This window comes from Bombyx mandarina, chromosome 11 (assembly GCF_030267445.1).
Source record: "Bombyx mandarina strain Sakado chromosome 11, ASM3026744v2".
Classification (NCBI taxonomy): Eukaryota; Metazoa; Arthropoda; class Insecta; order Lepidoptera; family Bombycidae; genus Bombyx; species Bombyx mandarina.
This window is the reverse complement of record NC_143218.1, coordinates 193548-215574: the sequence shown is the minus strand read 5'-3', so window position 1 is coordinate 215574 and position 22027 is coordinate 193548. Positions and strand designations below refer to the sequence as shown.

The 22027-nt window shown below is 39.3% G+C and overlaps 1 protein-coding gene across 8 annotated transcripts in view; it reads right to left on the bottom strand.

The window, feature by feature from the left end:
• Mgat2 (alpha-1,6-mannosyl-glycoprotein 2-beta-N-acetylglucosaminyltransferase) overlaps nt 1-22027 on the bottom strand; it is a 64361-nt gene that overhangs the window by 26607 nt on the left and 15727 nt on the right. For 4 of the 8 annotated variants that reach the window (XM_028184340.2, XM_028184338.2, XM_089731206.1 and 1 more), the window contains 4 exons: nt 14710-14941; nt 8998-9069; nt 1498-1596; nt 204-343 (listed from right to left, as the gene is read on the bottom strand). In XM_028184340.2, coding sequence (XP_028040141.2) covers nt 204-343; nt 1498-1596; nt 8998-9069; nt 14710-14824 — 426 coding nt within the window. In that variant the 5' untranslated portion in view covers nt 14825-14941. The remainder of the gene's footprint in view (nt 1-203; nt 344-1497; nt 1597-8997; nt 9070-14709; nt 14942-22027) is intronic. The other 4 variants (XM_089731209.1, XM_028184339.2, XM_089731207.1 and 1 more) reach the window with 1 other exon arrangement.

Here is a 22027-nt window from a genome sequence, read left to right as displayed (position 1 = left end):
CGGCTGCCCCGCCCTTCAAACCGAAACGCATTACTGCTTCACGGCAGAAATAGGCAGGGCGGTGGTACCTACCCGCGCAGATTCACAAGACGTCCTACCACCATTAATAAGCTTCGAAGCGAAAACCTGTTTTTAAAACCTGGTAGCGTAAATACGCCTCATCTTTACTCACAATACGGGCCCCCCCAATCAGCTAGGCTTACCTGTATGGCAATAATGATGGTGTCATTCTGTACCGGCCCGTATATGTCCTCATTATAAATGTATTGCGCTTCGTTGCTCCTCTGTATCGCTTTGCGAATTTCAGTGAGATTCTTAGAAACGGCTCTCTCTGTGGAGTTGACTGAAAGAAATAATTGGCGAATTTTATTGAATGATTTTTTTTTTTTTATTTTCCTTTCAAGAAATATGGACTTTGGTAATCGCAACGGGTCTTACGGGGATATTGTCTGAAATCACTATTCTTTTCTATGGTTAAAGTTAAATATTCGTGTGGCGATGACTGTCAAATCATTTGGCAGATCTTTGAAAGAGCATATCAATCGAGGAGTGAATGACAATTTTTTTGGCTTAAGTGAAATTTTTGCAACTTTACAGGAGAGCCATTTAAAGTTTAAACATTTGGAAAAAAAAAAACATAACAAAAAAACTTCTTCGGCTATTTGAATTGAGTAAACCTAATTGAAGTTCAATTAAAAACATCGAACTGTTGATGCTGATACCAAATAAATCGCACTTTTAATTACAAATATAAATGTCTCGTTTTAAGCGAAATGCCGCTTAAGCCAAATAGCCTTTTAAGCCTTCGTCAAACAGAACGCGTACGTAGCGCCGCGTACTTAACGTCGCGCTCTTCAAATTGACTAGATGAGTCTAACGCTCCTTGACGCAACGCATTCGCCAAATCACAGTGCCTTTCGATAGCAGTGTGAAAATTTAAAAGTATTAAGAAATCGAGTGATTCAGATGTGGCATTGTATAAGCATGGGTATTTTCTAACTATTTATATCATTTTTTCGGGCATTATCTAGTATTTTAATACACATTCACTCGGACGCTAAAATAAAATTTGTAAAAAATTACAACGCCTGACGTCAAAGCGTCCCAACGCCGCGACAGAGCGCTGCGTACTTATAGCGCTGGGGCTCTATACTACGCTACGCTACGCGTTGTTTGACGAAGGCTTTAATAAAGCCGTCAAACAGACCGTATTTTCTAAATCGGTAGTTTTTAAGTCTAACGCCGAGACAGAAATTTACGGTTTTCATTATGCGGACCGTACGCACGGAATTGCGCCGGACCTTCTCAGTGGGTAGCGTTTCCGATCCGGCGGTAGATTCTGAGAAGCACTGCTCTTGCTAGGGTCAGTGTTAGCAACACTCCGGTTTGAGTTCCGTGAGCTCACCTACATTTTATGGCGAAGCTGAAATATCCTCTCAAGGCTGTCAGCATAGGTAGAAAAAAAAAAGAAAAAACGGAATTTCCATAAAAACTCACCACTTGAGTTCTTCGGGTGCACCGTCAGATACTTGTGCAGCTCGGGGGGGACCAGGGCTAGCACTTGTTCCGACGTGTCGTTCGAATTCATCAGCTCTTCTGCAAACATTACATCCAGCTGTTATTCATATAGTTCACGATTTAGTCCACAGATGGCGCTTTCGTTGATTTATCGTGATTTCTGACCGGAAAAAGTAGGTATCAAAAACTCTTTGAATACACATTCCAAATTAGTATCAGATTATTAATTTATTTACTTATAACCTTACAACTATTTTTACAGGTATCACTTAATGCAATAGGGTAGTAATCACAACAGCAATAAAATTTACAATTATTATTTCAAAGACACACAGTTGATGTACTCTGTTACCATTGTTGACAATTCTAGAGACGATTACCCTCCAAATAGTCTTAATTATAAAATACCAGTTTTCCATCCTAAAACCTTTCATCAAAAATAAGCTGTTAGTTTCGCCGCCTCTTATAAAATTAATGAACATTTTTATTTAACAATACAATATTAATATATAACGATAAACAACATTATTCACAGATATATAGATCACACACAACTAGGGTTGCCAGACGTCCCATATTTCCCGGGACGTCCTGTCCGGGACGGGACTTAGTTTAAAATATCCCGGCGGGACTGAATCTGTCCCGTATTCGAACCATACGATTATAATCGTATCGATTTTTATAACATATTTATATAAATTTAAAATTTATATATATTTAAAACCGATAAAAATATGTTAAAACTGACTTGCTCCTCGGAGAAATATCAAAAATAATAATAATAATGTCACTATATAATTTTGTTTTTCATTTGTCCGGGGTAAAAAACTAAAATCCCGTATTTTTTTGAGCCCCTTATAGGCTGAAAAAAAAAACTGGCAACCCTACACATAATGCACAAATAGTAGCTCCCCAAGTTTATCACGGACCACGCAAAGCGATGTACACCATAATTAAACATTATTAGAGAACAAAATCGCAGTATACACTGTAGATTTCTGTTTTTTTTTTCCTACAAAAATCATTGGTCCTTTTTATGATTAGAGTTACCGCGACTCACCTTTTGAAATATATTTTTTTGCTTGCCTTTAATTAGATTACACATTAAAGACGCTAATATACCGCTAAATACCTCCCAAGATAATATAGAACAGATTCATATTACGACCGTTCAGTTTTAGTTGGATCTTGAGGATCGAGGAAATCGCGGAATTTTCAAAGCACACGGTCTGCTGAATTTGAGATCCCCTGCTAATTAAATTTTCGAGAAAGGGACCAAGGGAACAAAGACAGCCATACGAGAATTCGTCGTGGCCTAAAGGATAAGACGTCCGATGCATTCGTATCTAGCGATGCACCGGTGTTCGAATCCCGCAGGCGGGTACCAATTTTTCTATTTTCTAATGAAATACGTACTTAACAAATGTTCACGATTGACTTCCACGGTGAAGGAATAACATCGTGTAATAAAAAATCAAACCCGCAAAATTATAATTTGCGTAATTACTGGTGGTATGACGGACCTCTTGTGAGTCCGCACGGATAGGTACCACCATCCTGCCTATTTCTGCCGTGAAGCTACTGCTTCACCGCTGCTGCCGCTGTTGGTGGGGCAGCCGTTATAACTATACTTAGACCTTAGAACTTATATCTCAAGATGGGTGGTGCATTTACGTTGTGTATGGTCTCCAGTAACCACTTAACGCCAGGTGGGCTCAGAGCTCGCCACCCACCTAAGCAATAAAAAAAAAATGTTTGCCCTTAAACGTCCTCACTATTGACTTTATGTGCTAACACTAGCAACCCGCCCTCGCTTCGCTTCGGAAACTGTAATTTATTATTGATTTCTGCACTATTTAATGGATGTTATTATACATATAAACCTTCCTCTTCACTCCCCTATCTATTAAAAAAAACCGCATCAAAATCCGTGGCGTAGTTTTAAAGATTTAAGCATACATAGGGACAGACAGATATAGGGACAAAGAAAGCAACTTTGTTTTATACTATGTAGTGATACGCTTTAACCAATATTTTTATTTATTAAGGCCGACTCAAATGTCAGTTTCTTATGGTTTTTTATTAATAACCTCAAAACAATTGTCTTTTAACGACTCAAATAATGAACGTAAAACGTAATTATTAATGAACATTTAAGAACAGTGAACAGTTAGAAATATTAAAACTGATCCACGTAACCATTCTAGACTATTCTAGAAATTAGTCAAGCTTTGACGTGTCTATCGCGAAATGTACGCTTTTTTTACACAACACTCGCTCGCTCCGTTATTTGTCATGGTGCTTTATGAAAGGATAACTGATGTCCGTAGACCTTTTCAGTTTCTCCAGGACAGATGGGCGAGCATGGACCAGGATCAGGATCGATGGTACCATGCCCGATACCATTACCATAAATATTACCAGGCCCGTATACTGAGTGCCATCTTATAACTCACTATCTTCATCTTTTAGTTGTGTCGAAATACTTGCTATCCCGCTCCGACACGTGGTAAGCTCCGTAAGCGAGCAGGACAACGAAACCGGTCGTAATTTAAATGAATGTGATGATGAATCAGTTAATAATTGACAAAGTATTGCCTACATCAAACTTGATTAGTTTGGCGAGACAAACCGGTTTAAACAAACTCCAACCAGTTCTTAGTTGTTGGTGATAATAATATCACTATAAGTGTACCTATCACACCAAGTGTAGGATTTAAAAATGTTTAATCCCGTAAATGCGAGAGGAAAGTTGACGAGTGGCGATCGCGCACCGGAATACGCGACATCGTTAGGCCTTCCGCGTGGTGGTCTGATGAGCTTCTAAGTTCCGGGGAATCCCCTGGACTGGCCATTGTAGCCAATCTTGGGGCAAGCCTATGGCAGCTGTGGATGTCCGTCACAGATTATGACAACAATAACGCGTGAGGTTGAAAAAAAGAACGTATAATAGAGATTTTAAGCCAATCTTCGTACTTGATCCTTTGTTAAATCATCCGATATTACCACGAAGCGATCGAGCGACGATTTTTATATATACAAATATAGACGTGCCAACAAGATCACTGCCCAAACGCTCTTAAGTGTATAGCGGTAATCATGATGGAACAAAAAAGATATTTGACTCCTATACAGAAAACCCACGGAGTTTCTCGCCGAATATTGTCACTGGGTCGCGATTCCGATCCGGCGGTAGATTTAGCGAAGCACTGCTCTTGCTAGGACCAGTGTTAGGTTAGTTTCGGAGCGTCGGTCTATCGAGCAATGTTAGCTGCTCGGTGAAAAATCTTCACCCCTCCTTATGACCAAGCCAATCGGAGTGCGAGAATCAATAAATAATTATTATTAAAACAAAACCAACGTTATTCGATCCAATCCAATCGAGTGGTATTCGCAAAACACGTTCTTCTTATAATATATCTTCTTATATTATAAAGCATCTATACAAACAGTGAAATATTTTGCTGACTTTTATTTGTCTGCAGCATATATTTTTTTATTAATATCAAACGGCTTTTGTGTTATCAATAAATAAATAAAATTAGTATTATTTTTTTAAACATCTGTTACAAGACGAAACAGGACAAAGTAATGAAGGAAATTACTTTTTTTATGATTGAAGGATTACTGGTGGCCCAGAGGCCTTTTCAATTTCCCCAGCAAAGGCTCGGCCAGGAAGGGTGGGGTTTGCTAATAGCTGCCCGAGCGCCTCCAAAGGAGAAAATCCCTGTTTTCCAATTACAGCACAAGACCGCATTATGCGGCATAATGCTCAACGTTGAATGTTTCAACTACAGCAACGATCGAGCACTCTCAAAAGTACTGCTCTCGCGTGATGCGTACAATCGATACCGACTCAGTGACAGAAAATTGACAAGTGTTTTTTCTTTAAGTTGGCATTGATCGAAATTTTGTTTATATTATCGTTGAGCCTTATGCCGCATAATGCGCTCTTGTGCTGTAATTGGAAAACAGGGAATGACTGTATCAGGTTGATCCCGTGAGCTCATCTACCCACCCACCTATCCGCGCGTAGTTTGAAATAACCCCTTAGGCTACCAACAATTAGGTAGGGGTAACCAAAAAACGAATCTAAATCCTGAGGCATCAGTCATTACGGTCGTATTTCGATCGTCGAACGAATAATGCTAATTAGAATTTTAACTATACATACAGAGTTACAGTTCGTTGAACACTCCTAAAATATAATACATAGACGTAATTAGGGCAATTTAGGTTGGACATCCCTTGTGGATCCGACAATTCGATGTCTGCACGCGACCCGTGATGAGATCATATACCCGTAAGAGTTTATTAATGACTATTAGCAATATACACGAGCAATCGGTGGAGAAAACGAAAACTGTAAGTTTTTCGAAACATTGGGAATCTATATATTAAGACGTGAAGTAAAAACTTTGTATTCCTTTTTACGAAAATTCCCCACACTTATAGAGAATATACCTAGGTAAAGAGTGCAGAATGCTAATATTTTTTAAAAATTATACATTATAAATACATTAAATCGTTATTTGACACACACATACTCTCTGTTTATTGTCAAACTTTTGTTATTGCTTAATCTGTGGTCGAATTGAGAATAGTTTACTATTGTTTATCTTTAAAATTATTTGTCTTCTGTAAAATTATGTAGTCTTGGCGAAATCTGCGATAGTAGAAGTATAATAAGTGATTGACAATAGAACCATAATAATGTTCAAACTTATAATTTCAATTAATTATAGTCGATTTCTCGAAATATAGTCGTACTGGCAAGCGCAGTGTGGGACGGCCACCTACGAGATGGACCGACGACCTGGTAAGAACCGCTGGGTCACGTTGGATGCAGGTGGCAACGGACCGGCCGCACTGGAGATCACTTGGAGAGGCCTATGTTCAGCAGTGGACAATGGACAGGCTGAGATGATGATGATGATGATAGTCGAATTCCGACAGTAGTAGCGGGACCACTAGTAACAAAAGTAATATATCGAGGGGTGAAAGGTTATTTGGTTTATGCAACTTTTCGCTTAATACGCGACATTTATCTTTGTAATCAAAGGTGCGTTTTATTTGGAATCAGCATCAACAGTTCGATGTTTTCAATTGAACTTCAATTAAGTTTACTCAATTCAAATAGCTGAAGAAGCTTTTTTGTTACGATATTTTTACCAAATGTTTAAATTTTAAATGGCTCTCCTGTAAAGTTGCAAAAATGTCGCTTACTTCACAGTTTTCATGAGCACGGACGAATAACTTACGTTATTTGTCGCACATTTTAATTTAAATTTCTTTCTAACTACCGTCTTTAAAATTAATTTAATGGACGCCAATAAATTAAAGCCTAAAAATAGTTTTGATCACTATGTCATCGACTCGCGTTAGTTGACGAAAAAAATCAGTGTTTAAATACATTTTTATTTAGCATCCATGAAAGGTCAATGATAAAATAAAATACCAACAATTTTTTTTGACTGTTATTTTGGCTACGGCATTTTTTTGTTACTAACGTCATCGGGTTGACGACCTCTACGTTCGCGGCGTTAATTTAAGAGCATTGTTTTTAATCCTTTGAGCGCGAACCGTCGATAGATCGACGCTCTATTAATCCATTATATAGTGCGGAACATCGGAATACCGACTATTTGCACAGATTGATTATAAAAACAGTATAAGACCTGTACGGACGTGTTTTAGCGCGCGCACGTATAAAGTTTTTGATAAGTTAATATACAAATAACCATTTAAAATTATTATTATACTGTTGAAATATAATATGGATTAATGTTCAAGTTTTTAATAAGGTACTTTTTAAGCTATTGCATAGCTTTTATCGCGAGCTTTGAGCGGCGACCGATTCAAGAAATTCCGTAACGAAAATAAAACGAAATAAGCGTGACGTCGCACTGCATGTGCATCATGAAAAGTCTGCCCATCTCTCTCTCGCGCGGTCTAGCTTATGAGTGTGAAGTGGACAGTTAATGTTTTGCTTTTGTTATTGTTTATAAATATAGCGTGGTCTTATTTTATTATTGTTTTAATATTAAATTGTTATTGTCTAATTATAAATGCATAAGTTGATTAAAAATACTTTACGTACATATTAGGCCAATAGTATTTGTTAATGTTAAAACATGATATTGAAGTCAAAGTAACTGGAAAATTTCATAATCCTCCGTCCGCGCAATTTTCGTAAAAAGGGATACAAAGTTTTGGCTTCACGTATTAATATATAGATTAACACGGCATCGTCCCGCACGTTTTCTTTGTATTCGTTATTTTAACGCACAATCGCCCGGGTGTTAATACGGTAGATTTTCATTCGTGTAAAAACGAACGTGTGAACGAGACAGTTCATTCGATTTGCTTGGCAAGTCCGTTGACTATTCGTTTAAACGCATAAGCGGTGTACGATTTTTTGCGGTACAAACGACATGTGAATGGTTCTATGTACAATGTATGTGCCACTTTTTTTTCTCTTACCTATGCCGATAGCCTTGAGAGGCTATTTCAGCTTCGCCCCAACGTGTAGGTGAGCTCACCGGGCTCAAACCACAAGTGTTGCTAACACTGGCCCTAGCAAGAGCAGTGCTTCGCAGAATCTACCACCAGATCGGAAACGCGACCCATTAAAAAGATCCGGCGAGAAACTCAATGGGCTGTGTCTATGGGTTAATTCACTCGTCGAGCCCTTCGTCACAAGCGACGGGTACGGCGAGGACGGTGACCGGTGCTTGAAATACCTAAAAGGACCGTTAATGGTTCGGGAGGATCCGTAATGACGTGTGTGTGTGCCACAATTAATTCGTTAAGACGTAATACTGCAAATAAACGTGCAGGCGTTGTGAACCCAGCCTTACTGTATGAGTAACGAATAGCGAAGGGGTGTCGCTGCTGAAAATCCGTACAAAGTATGAGTGAATACAAGTTTTTCACCGTAGCCATTCCGATATTGGGACCTTAAGTTTTTCACCAAAGCCATTCCGATATTGGGACTTAAGTTTTTCACCAAAGCCATTCCGATATTGGGACCTAAATTTTTCACCAAAGCCATTCCGATATTGGGACCTTACCGATTCCGAAACGTGAAAACATAAATGAGAAAAATTATTGACAAAAAAAAAACAAAAAAAATAATGGAAAACCGACTTCAATTAAAATTAAAATGAGAATATCACCAATGTAGTCGAAGTTAATTAAACACTGTAAAGTCTAAGTCATTGACTACTGATTAAATCTTGATAAAATCCACCCGCATTTGAAAGAAAAATAACATCAAAATCGGTTCACCTAGAAACAAGCTGAGGTAAGACACATACAAAAAAACAAACAAATAGATAACCTCCTCTTTTTTTTTAAGTCAGCTAAAAATCGCATTAAATTAACAACCAAGCAAGACGCCACTAAACAAATAATACATTTATATGTAGGAAAAAGATGAATATATAATAAAATAAAAAGAAAAACTAAATATTAAACCTGTATATGGCACAATCACTTCCGTGACTTTATATTCGGTCAGTGGGTTAGCTGTTAGGGGAACTTGGTCATCTGAAAATTAAATATTAATTGATTGGTTAAGGTGTGAATGAGTTCGAGGTTCATTAATTGGTTTTAAGGGCGCATTTACATTGATCGATAATGTTTGTTTTCTTCAATCGAATCGTTTTCATTTCTCAAACCGAGAAAGCTTTTGTTTTTAACTCATCTTGGCTAGAGCTTCGCTGAATCTATCACTGGATTGGAAACTCGATCCACTACGAAGGTGAGCTCACGGGGCTCAAACCTGACGATAGTGCTAACACGAACCCTAGCAAGAGCCGTGCTTCGCAGAATCTACCACCGGATCGGAAACACGACCCACTGAGAAGATCCGGCGAGAAACTCAGTGGTCGGTGTCTGTGGGTTAATTTACTTGCCGAGCCCTTCGTCGCAAGCGAAGGGTTTGACGTGAACGATGAGCGGTATTCCAAGCGATTGAGAAACACAGTCGGCTATGTCTGTGGCTTAAGTTGCACTTCGAACCCTTCGTATGACTCTTGGAAATGACGCTGAGAAAGCCTAGCACCGAGAGTGGGTCGGCAAGACCCGAAATGACGTAAAACAACTAGCTTCGTTCATTCGAAGATTCATTCTTGTTATCATAGCACTAAGGACTATATCGAAACTTGAGTGAAAGTTATCGTAACTGATGTAATCTGGAAAGAGGTTGCACATACGATTGGTGGATTTCTGTACAGGGAACAACCGCATACCGACCGAGAAACGATTCAATGAAATTGCGCCCTTAATGATAGATATGGAAAGATGAGATTTGAAAGAATAGTTACTACATGATTTAATTAGTACCCAATCAATATCGAAGGAGCTAAGTTTTTTATGTTAGTGCCGGAGCTATGGTTTTACAAGGTATTTTAATTTAGTCAACGCATGAGATAAACCATGAAACTGCATTAGAACCAAATGGTTCCAGTTGAAACTGAAATAAATTTGAAATGACGATTGTTTGTGCGTAAACTGTTTCTACTTAGTCTTAACCGAAATTCAACCTCAGTATAAGGCCGATATAAAACTGAACTCAAAATATTGTTACGCGCTGGGGTTCGGGATAAATAAATGTTCTACCAAAGTACAACTTAAAACTGTATTTATCACTTAGAACACTTTAAAATTCTCAATTCGCTTCTTCCGTTTCGCTTCAGGTGATCCGTCCGCTGTTTCGCTTCGAGTAGTTCCGTTTACTAACTGACTGCGTGCCATCTCTGCAACGCTTTTATAGTCAAGACGAAATTCCTAGAATCTTCGAGAATATTCCTCACAAGTCGAGTACCTCGTGTATGTTTCCGCTATCTGAAAACAGGTGGCGTTGTAATCTTCGAGCGTTCTAGATGTTACTAGATTCTTCGATATTCGTTCAGCTATTCGGCGATAGATGGCGTTACTCTTACCGGCATAACAATATATTACATTTATCAGTGAGTAGCTGCTTTCGCAAAGATGTAACAGCTGGATTTCTGCATCTCGACGTATTTATAAGATTTAATATTATAACAGCTTAATATCTTAAGTAGCTTTTAAAGATATGAACAACAATAATTCAAGAACCCTTGTCTGAGTCAGAGGAAAAACAAAAGTCGGCATCTATGCTAAAGTACACATCTTAATCGACCAGTATTGCAGTCCTGACTATGCCAGTGACAATCTGTCCAGTGATTACGTTAAACAGTACACCGTGTACCAAGTTTTTTGGCAAAACAAAAGCGGTTTCAATTTAACACTTATCCATTTTAATGTCTAATGGTTCTGGTGCCACTTGGACAAGATGATACGGCGGCTGCTGCGACCCCACATAATTGGATAAGAAAATGTAAAAGAAGCGTTTGGTGCCATTTACATCTGGTAATTATGACTCGAGAATCGATTACACGAAATGCCCTTACCCGGTACGTATGTATCAGAATCACCTACAGGAATACCTACCAGTTCTTTTTCCCTGTCCTAACACGTTTTCAGCCTCAACAAACAAAAGTTAATTGCTTTCAATAATACGACACCGCAAATATTATGGTAATTAAACAGTTACGGCACTAATTGTAAACGCTAATTAGGCGAAGGTCGTTCTTGTACATTACTCATAATACGTCATGCTTGTCACTAGATCCCAAATTCGATACATCCATTTCGGTATATGCAAATTAGCAGCGGAGCGTTGAGCGGCAAATTTCACGGCAACTTGGGTGAGTACCAGTTGCTTATGTTTTCAGAGATTAGATTTGCCACGTAGAACGCCCACTGAGTTTCTCGCCGGATCTTCTCAGTGGATCGCGATTTAGATTCGGTGGTAGATTCGGCGAAGCACTGGTTCTGCTGGGCCAGTGTTGAGCCCGTGAGCTCACCTACCCGTCTGGGCGTAGTTGGCATAGCCTCTTAGGCTACCAGCGAATAGGTAGGGGAAAAAAAGTAGTACCATTCGACTTTGGAAATAACTCCCCTCCACGATGTTCTCCCAAATAATATGACACGGGTTGTAGAGGGAAGTTTTCTTTGCTTAGATGCGTGGACGCGCTCACAGCCCACCTGTTCCAGCCCATAGATATCTACAATGTAAATGCGCCACCCATCTTGAGATATAAGTTCTAAAGTTTCAGTATAGTTACAACGGCTACACCAGCCTTCAAACCGCAACGCATTGCTGCTTCACGACAGAAATAGACGGGGTGGTGATACCTACCCGTGCGGACTCACAACAGGTCCTACCACCAGTATTCAGCGGTAGCCAATGACTTGGCTGCTGTGTTCCTGACATGCCGAGCCTGTTAACTATTCAGCAATAGGTGGAGCGTATGCTCTTCTGCCCACTAATGCAATAAAATAATGTTTATTATCAATAGTTTATACACAATTAATTAATCCTTTGTAAGGGTGCGGAGTAATGCGATGCGACTAACGAATGAAAACATTCACGTTTAATATTCATGAGTACTATTACCCTTGGACACAGGTGACTCACTACTTGTCCGCCTCAAATATAAAAAAAGGTTAACAAAATGAACTATCGAAAACTTGTATATTAAATGTCTTCGAGAGATCTCTTGTGGTCTTTTGGTATACAGCAGCCATGATGGCTTATTAGATAAATCCGTATTATTAGCAGCAGATTGTTGACCAGAGGCTGTGCACTATGTGCCTCTATAGAGTGCTCCAGTATTTTGGTTATATAGCTAGAAAATCCTCTGAAAATCTGGAGAGACTCATAGTGATGAGGAAAGTGGATGGAAGACGATCCAGAGGTCGGAGCCAAAAAAGACGGATCATCATGATGCTCAGCAATGAGCGATCGATTGAAGGAGGAGGAGAGTAGCAGATGTTTTTTGTACAGAATTCCGTTCAATATGATTAACGCCAATCGTGAGACACGAGTTCAAAGTCTCACCAGAGATTTTATTGGATATATAATTTGGTTTTTTATTGGGTTTAAATGTTTCAAATCCCCACCTCGAAGACAATCCATTCAAAAACTTTACCGATAAGTGAGCTCACGGGCTCAACCCGAGAGAATTTGCTAACACTAGCCCTAGCAAGAGCAGTGCCAGATGTTAAGTGATTTAAATATACTTTTTTTTTTCCAAAATACAGTGACTTTCAGTTGGTTATTTAAAAAAAAAACGTGCTGTTTTATTGTCTTTTTGCCAATAAACACTTTCCGATGCTTATCAAGACAAAGATTTCTTTGTGACTAAATTATAATAAAGCAGTTAACAATACATTTTATAAACACGCGTATGAGGTGTGAGTTTAAACATTGACGTGAAGAAATTAGTTCTGCATCGCGCTTCGGCTGCTTGAAACATTTCTTCTATTAGCACAGCTGCGCATTGTAGCGATCACCTTCGTTCTTCGTTTTAATGATATGTTATCATGACGTCTATTCGTTATTGCTAACCAATGACCACCTTTAACTAGTTGCCAATGTCACTCTACTTATTAAAGATTGGTGTTTGTTCGACTCTCAAATGTGTGTCGGGCACCAATTTTACTAATGAAATACGAACTCAACAAATGTTCACGATTGACTTTCACGGTGAAAGAATAACATCGTGTAATAAAAATCAAACTCGCAAAATTATAATATAACATGCGTAATTACTGGTGGTAGGACCTCATGTGAGTACCACCACAGGGTATGTACCACCACCCCGCCTATTTCTGCCGTGAAGTAGTTATGTGTTTCGGTTTGAAGGGTGGAGTAGCTGTCGTAACTATACTGAGACCTTAGAAATTATATCTCATGGTGGGTGGCGCATTTATGTTGTAGATGTCTATGGACTCCAGTAACCACTTATCACCAAATGGGCTGAGCTCGCCCACCCATGTAAGCAATAAAAATAAAGACCTCGTCGAATATGTTACGTTGTCGGGATGTACCTATTTGAGGATTTCAATCTAAATGGCGTAACTTTCCTTCCTTTTCATCTTCTTCATTTTCTTATCAATCTTCGAAAAGTTTGTCTGGGTTTTGCCAGATTTTTTGGCGGCCTTTCCACTAGTCATAGGCGCTATGAACACAAGCTTTGACGTGTCTTGCTTCTAAGGTTTGCGGGTTGTACTCTACGATAGGCAGTATCGCACTAACGCCTCGATCCTAAAAGAACTAAATATCTCTCAAAGGTTGTCGTCAACAGAGCAATCCAGGATTCTTCGATATTTTGGACACGTATCGCGATGGCCAGCAGAGTCTATCGAAAAACTTGTTGTTCAGGGTAGGGTCAATGGTAAGAGATCTCGTGGACGAAGCCTCATGCGCTGAACTGATTAGGTGCAAGACCTTACTAAAACCCCACTTGACGAGTGCGTGCGCCAAGCCTCCGTTCGCCAACTATAGAAAACATCTGTCGAGGCTTTAATAAACAAGAATTCCACATGACCACGACTCCTCTGCCAAGAGTAATCGACTATGATGATGATGAAGAAGAAACACTCAATTTTACAATGTGAAATCTGGGTCTGGAATTTTCGAAAGGACGCCACTGTATGAAACATTCCGGACAATATCATATTTATCGCCACGAATATTCAGATTAGTACTACAATAGTGAAGTTAGGAAAACTGTCCGATCGTGCCTGCAGGAAACAACTGCATACATTTTGATTAAGTCGAAATGAAGACGGTTCGCGCTTGCATAAATTTCGATCAAGTCAAAATGAAGACGGTTCGCGCTGGGCGTGTGAGTGGTTTACACTCAAGATGCCACTAACAAATTGCCACGTTAGCAATCGACAAACACACCTCCCGTATACGACTTACAGAATAACTAAATACATTACACATATCGAAACTTTACAATTCAAGTGGCTTAACTTAAAAATTTAAGAAAATTTTGTTTTATACTTTCAACGACTTATACACATGACTTCTCTTTCTCTTTTCTATCTCTTTTCTTCTATCTACTATCTACATTATTCTATTTATCAGTTTACAAAATTTAACATTCTCTTTTAGTCAAGAAAATTACAATGTACTCTTTTTGTTTTTTTTAAATCAAACTCATACATACAATTACATTTTTGGCGTTTTAAATCGCCATGATCACGGGGTAGAATGTTAGGAGCAGATAAATCTGTCTACCCTCGTTCGGTTACATCATTCGCTTCAGACACGGTTAGATTATACGCTGTAAAAGGATCTCTTACCTCCATCCCTATACATTCCCCCGCCAGAAGCAGACAGCATGATCTGCAGCCACAGACAGAAGAGCCCGAGTATGACGACAACACGCACGACCGAAGCATACTTGAGCCGTGGCATCTCGTTCACTCGACAGATGGCGCTGCACTCATCTTAGTTTCGTTTCCGCGGACAACAGATGGCGCTGTACTGAATTATGGCATCTTTTCAATTCTCCCACCCCGTGCTTTCGTTTACCTGAAATACAATGATTTGATTAGAAATTACTTTGATGAATTGGACCAGTTCTATGAAGTTTCGCGATTCGACATAAGCAATCGAAATGGGATTTGATTGTGCTTGAGCCCAAATTATCATATACTTAAGACCAGTGAAGCTCTCTTATGCTCTTATGTCAACATTGAGAGATATAATATGAACCCTTCGGCTGCTATGTAGGTCACCGGTGTCCTGCGTGGTGCATCGAAATAATTTCAAAAGTCGTTCATCCGTGACTAAGGAAAAAATTCTAAACAATTCGAAGCGTCTGAAATAATACGAGACAAAAATAGACATGATATAACACCGTTAAAGTAGCTTAAATTATATGTAAAGAAAAACCTTTTTTTATGTAATTTTTATATATAAAATCTGAGGAATTGTTCGAGATGATACCGGCATCTCGTTTTTACCATCGCACCGCCCGCCACCGGAGTAGAGTTCATCCATACTACCTGGAGCCACTGCGGTCATCCACAGTGCGTTTCCAGAGGTCTTTTTTGCCACGTACCATCCGGCTATGGAATGAGCTCCCCTGCACGGTGTTTCCCGAGCGCTATGACATGTCCTTCTTCAAACGAGGCTTGTGGAGAGTATTAAACGGTAGGCAGCGGCTTGGCTCTGCCCCTGGCATTGCTGAAGTCCATGGGCGACGGTAACCACTCACCATCAGGTGGGCCGTATGCTCGTCTGCCTACAAGGGCAATAAAAAAAAAATAAAAAAAAAAATGTTGTTTTCTTAATATTGTACAGAAAAGGCAATTAAGTTTTTATTTATTTATTGTTTAGATGGGGGGGACCAGCCCATAGACATCTATAACGTAAATGCGCCACCCACCTTGAGACATAAGTTCTAAGGTATCAGTATAGTTACAACGGCTGCCCCACCCTTCAAACCGAAACGCATTACTGCTTCACGGCAGAAATAGACAGGTTGGTGGTACCTACCCGTGCGGACTCACAAGAGGTCCTACCACTAGTAATGTTATTCATAATCGTTCGATAATTAAATTGCAACACAGCCGCATTACAAACGTTCTTATTTTGAATAGAACTACCCGTATTAGCTTAAAGCTGCATGTTAACGCCTTTGCCGTATCTGCGTGTCGTCTATAATCTATATTAAGCTAACTACTCTGTAATTAAAATATAATCTGTCTCCTAACACTTTTACCACTGAAGTAGGAAACCTATGGAAATGAAACGTCAACAAAAAATTCGTGCCACTGTGACGTCATCTGGCCACAAAACATGGCGGTTTTAGTGCTGCCCAGAAGATTTTAATGTTAGTTGGTTTTATCGATAAACGTTCTCGGATTATTTTATTTTAAATATTGTTGAGTATGAATGTATTTGTAGAATTTATACTTTAATGGGAAGTAAGTATATTGTTATGTGCAAAGATGATGTGATTTAGATATTATGTGAAATCTAAGACGAGTTCGTGCTTCAAATTTTCCAAGTAAACGATATGACGATTTTTTAAATTTGCTACACTTATTTTATAAAGTTGTCGTTTGCCGCAAAACATAAAGATATGGCATAGTACAGTGCCATCAGCCCATTTCTAGCATGCTGAATGTTATCGTATTTTGAGTACGTGTTTTTCTTAGACTATTACAATCTATTTTAATTGTTTTGCTGACTCTAAAGTCCGTAACACAGTACCGCAGCGCACCTCAAGGAAGGTACGCCGCACCAAATTTTAAAGTTATCAAGGGACCGCCTGATAAAAAAAAACACCTACAGAACATTTATTCGTTAATAAAATTACAAACGTCATTCCTTATGACTTCCTCTCTAAAATCACTTAATTAATAAATATTTAACGAATTTACAATAGTGTTTTACTCACTGCGGAATAAAACTATTTTATTTAAATAGTTCCGAAGAGATTTTGTCGGTAGCCTTTTTCCCGAAATATCTAAACAGAATGTCTAAATATGTTTTGATGACATATTTTAAAGAGGTATTTATAATTAGTGTCATGATCAATAGATTCCGACCGAAAAATGGAAAAACCGAATTTTTCGGATGAGGGCTCCATAATGAATTTAAATATATATAGGTAATAGTTTTGGGGCATCGACTTTCTTGAGATCCTATTAAATATGTTTTAATTATTATTTTTGTATGTTTTAAGTATGATAAAATTAGAAATTTTATATAAGCAATCATATTAAATCGATATCAAAGTCAATAAATAATGTACAACCCAAAACAGACGGCCGAACTGACGTGACAATGACATTTGGCGCGCTAAGCATGGCGGATTTTCGGCCTCATTAGACGGAGACGAAGACATTTACGTATATTCATGTTTCATTTTATGTACGCACTGAAATACTGTTATATTGTTTTCCTGCGAGTTAAAGTGCTGAGTAAGAACGAGATAGATATATGTTTATGTGTGTACCTTCAAAATGGGTGCTATTTATATAAGCAATTGTACGTATAGAACAATATGTCGTGTCCCTACTATATAGGTCTATGACTTTTACGAGGAACAATTCCCGCTTTTTTTTCTACCTACTTAATTCAATTTATACAAACTTCTTGCTTCTATACTTAATTACTTCATGTAATTCATCAAAATACAAACTAAACATCTCTACTCTAAACAAATTATTGTACAAATATAAAATAAAGTCTCGTTATAGAAAACAACGGGATTTCATTGTATCATCAGATACACTGCACATTATACTTTTTGTTTTTCCTATCTAAGCTGATGTTGGCCTTGAGAGGCCATTTCAGCGTAACCCTAACAAGTAGGTGAGCTCGCGGGGCTCAAACATGACGACGTCGCTAACATGAACCCTAGCAAGAGCAGTGCTTCGCAGAATCTACCACCGGATCGGAAACGCGACCCACTGAGAAGATCTGGCGAGAAAGTCAGTGAGCTGTTTCTGAGGGTTAATTTACTCGCCGAGCCCTTCGTCGCAAGCGACGGGTTCGACGAGAACGATGACCGGAGCACATTATACGTTAATATGATTCTACAAACATAGAATTTGTTTGGCATACCGTTTCGGTCGCATCCTACAAATACCGTTAGCTTTGGGTATCCGCTGTACACAAGAAATAATGCATAACATTTGTGCATACGTCGTTTCCGTAGACCTAAGAATGTTTAGAGCGTTTTGAAGGTAAGTCTCAACTATGAAGATTCTAATGTACAGAAAGTTTAATATGAGATCTAAACATTTAGAAATATTATCAGTTATTTTGGATCAAGGATTACTTCAGCTTATAGGCTTATTTGCAGTTGTCGGAAATCAAATCACAATATTCGTTTATCTGTTTGTGTTTTTGTTGTTCTGTTTTTACTGCCCTTGTAGGCAGACGAGCATACGGCCTGCCTGATGGTAAGCGGTTACCGTCGCCCATGGACTTCAGCAATGTCAGGGGCAAAGCCAAGCCGCCGCCTTAACAAGTGTTGGAGAGTATCAAAAAGACACCATCACAAGGCTGTATGCTCTTCTGCTTACAATGGCAATGAAAAAAGAAGTATTGCATGACATTGCGGGTATCGCTGTCTTTTTTCTGCAGAGGACCTGTAATGCTCCAGGTTTGCAGGGTGGCATTGTACGATAGATCTGAGAACTCATGTCTCAAGGTGGGTGGCGGCATTTGTTGTTATTGTTGATGTCTATGAGCTCCGATAACCTTTAAACATCAGGTAGGCCGTGAAATATTTCACCTGTCTGCGAAGTAGAAAACTTAACGTAACCAATTCCAAGGGTAATGTGGCTAATCTGTTATGTGGTTGTAGTTTTTTTTGTATTATATACTCTATGGTTCCGTTATATTACACGCATCATTAGCCACGCATCAGTCACCCATTATTAGAAGTCGGCGTGGAACCTGATCATAATTATCATTCTATGATCAGGTCGTCGCGTACTTTAACCCCGAATGACGTCACACGTAGCGAAGGTTCCCCTATAGAAATGCATGAAATATAACCATAAACAAACGTATTGTGTAAATCGTTTAAATATTAAGGAATTTTATGTATTATCTAAGTGTCGCTTCTGTTTCTTCGTAAGTTCTTAGCGACATCTTTATCACTTATTGTTTTAAGATTCATTGTAATTCTAATCGTGTTCCAAAGGCAAAGACGTCATTGAACCCAAACAGTGTGTGTCGCAAAGATCAGTCTCCGGCGTTCAGTCATCATATTCCAAGTTTTAAATTACTTCGAAACCGGTTGGACTGTTACAAATCGTTAAAATAATTACACGCTAATAGAATAAAACATTTACACGCGGACTGTTATAGAATTCTGGCTGAGCTCGAAGCGTACAGTATAGAGCTGCAGAGGACTGTGTCTATAGTAGTGTGGTATAGGACCCTCGGCTAGATGTTGGTCGGATCTGTGTCTGTTTGTGTACGAGAAGAGCTCGGGATCACTACAGAGCCGCAGAGGACTGGGTCTGTAGTAGTGTGGTATAGGACCCTCGGCTAGTTGTAGGTCGGATCTGTGTCTGTTTGTGTACGAGAAGAGCTCGGAATCAGTACAAAGATGCAGAGGACTGTGTCTATAGTAGTGTGATCTAGGAACCTCAGCTAGTTGTAGGTCGGATCTGCGTCTGTTTGTGTGCGACAAGCGCTCGGGATCAGTACAGAGATGCAGAGGACTGTGTCTATAGTAGTGTGGTATAGGACCCTCGGCTAGATGTAGGTCGGATCTGTGTCTGTTTGTGTACGAGAAAAGCTCGGGATCAGTACTGAGCTTTTTTTTTTTTTTTTTATTGCTTAGCTGTGTGGACGAGCTCACAGCCCACCTGATGTTAAGTGGTTACTGGAGCCCATAGACATCTACAACGTAAATGCGCCACACACCTTGAGATATAGTTCTAAGGTCTCAGTATAGTCACAACGGCTGCCCCACCCTTCAAACCGAAACGCATTACTGCTTCACGGCAGAAATAGGCGGGGCGGTGGTACCTACCCGTGCGGACTAACAAGAGGTCCTACCACCAGTAATTACGCAAATTATAATTTTGCGGGTTTCATTTTTATTACACGATGTTATTCCTTCACCGTGGAAGTCAATCGTGAACATTTCTTGAGTACGTATTTCATTAGAAAAATTGGTACCCGCCTGCGGGATTCGAACACCGGTGCATCGTTTCAACACGAATGCACCGGACGTCTTATCCGTTAGGCCACGACGACCACACGAATGCACCGGACGTCTTATCCGTTAGGCCACGACGACCACGAGCTGCAGAGGACTGTGTCTATAGTAGTGTGGTATAGGACCCTCGGCTAGATGTAGGTCGGATCTGTGTCTGTTTGTGTACGAGAAAAGCTCGGGATCAGTACTGAGCTGCAGAGGACTGTGTCTATAGTAGTGTGGTATAGGACTCTCGGCTAGATGTAGGTCGGATCTGTGTCTGTTTGTGTACGAGAAAAGCTCGGGATCAGTACTGAGCTGCAGAGGACTGTGTCTATAGTAGTGTGGTATAGGACCCTCGGCTAGATGTAGGTCGGATCTACATCTGTTTGTGTGCGAGAAGAGCTCGGGATCAGTACAGAGCTGCAGAGGACTGTGTCTATAGTAATGCAGTATATGACCCTCGGCTAGATGTAAATCGGATCCGTCTGTAGCAAGAACCGAATCAATAATATTGAAAGCCATAATTATTCTGAGATATTGTTTAACGAGGTAAACAGTACATTCTTTTATGAATATGAATATGACGTCTTTTGTTTTACGAAAACACGCCAGGTGGAGTATCCGTATTTTGTCTCGCTACAGAAACTCGTTTTGTTTGGATGCAAATAGCATTTTACAAGACAGTAAATATGTAAGTATTTTTTCAATGACAAGACATTACAATTTTAAATAAAATGCACCTTCAGATATAGTGACTGTATGTACATTTTTCGACAAACAGAGAACATAGGTTTGGTTGGTTTTTTTATTTTAACCGATTTTAAAAAAAAGGAGTCTCCAATTCGCATACATATTTTGTTTTGTTTCGTTAGAGCTTTTTTCAATTGTTTGTAGGTTTTAATGCTGTTTCGGTCTCGACAGGAGCCGAACTAGTTTTTACTGAATAAAACAAAACAGAACGAATCGACTTTTAGAAGAAAAAAATTATAAAAATATAATTGATAAATGTACTCTAAGCTTAGTAACGGTAGTGTAGTGGTAAGTGACATGGTCACTACACAAGGGTGTCGCGGGTTCGAATCCCGCAAAGGGAAGGTATTTGTGTGATAAATATAAATGTCTTTTCCAGGGTTATGGATGTATCTTAAATATATGTATGTGTATAATAAAAATCTAAACCTGTAACACAAGTTCTTTACGAACTTATCACGGGACTACTTAACGTGGTGTGATTGTTAGTAAATATTTATTATTATCTATGAGTCCTATTCACTTGAAGTATCCTTTAACTTTGATATTTGTAGACCTAGGGTAACTCACTGGTAAATAGGAGCTCCCACAAGTTGTCTCCACATCAAAAAAAGTAAGTGAACTTTGATTATACGGACTGAAAATAAAACATTTAACCGTGCAGGCAAGTTTTATCAAAAGATAATCGACCAACTCTCGTCGAGATTCTAAAATGCTATCTCGTGCAAGTCTTCTGTTATAAAATTATCCAGATAAAAGATAGTTGATCTATTTCATGTAAATTGTGTCGTTCTAATGAAGGGATAGATAACAAATGCTGTCATTTGATTAAAATATAAGCTGTAGCTCCATTTTAATAATTCAAAAGTATGGTCCCTGGATAGTTTAGATTTATGATAATCGCCTTAACGTTGCCGCCGCTGATTACTCCTCGAATCCTGATCACGCAGGAGCCAGTCACCGTCGACGCCCTAGAGACGTCCTCATGGATCCTTCCGGTCCAATAACCCTTGCATTAGACACCTTCAGCTCTAACACTAGGAGTAGGGACCCGGTAACCGTACTCGTCGAACTCGGCAAAGAGTTCGACATGCAACCTAACCTAAACATCAGCCCGCTGAGTTTCTCGCCGGATCTTCTCAGCGGGTCGCGATTCCGATCCGGTGGTAGATTCTGCAAAGCACTGC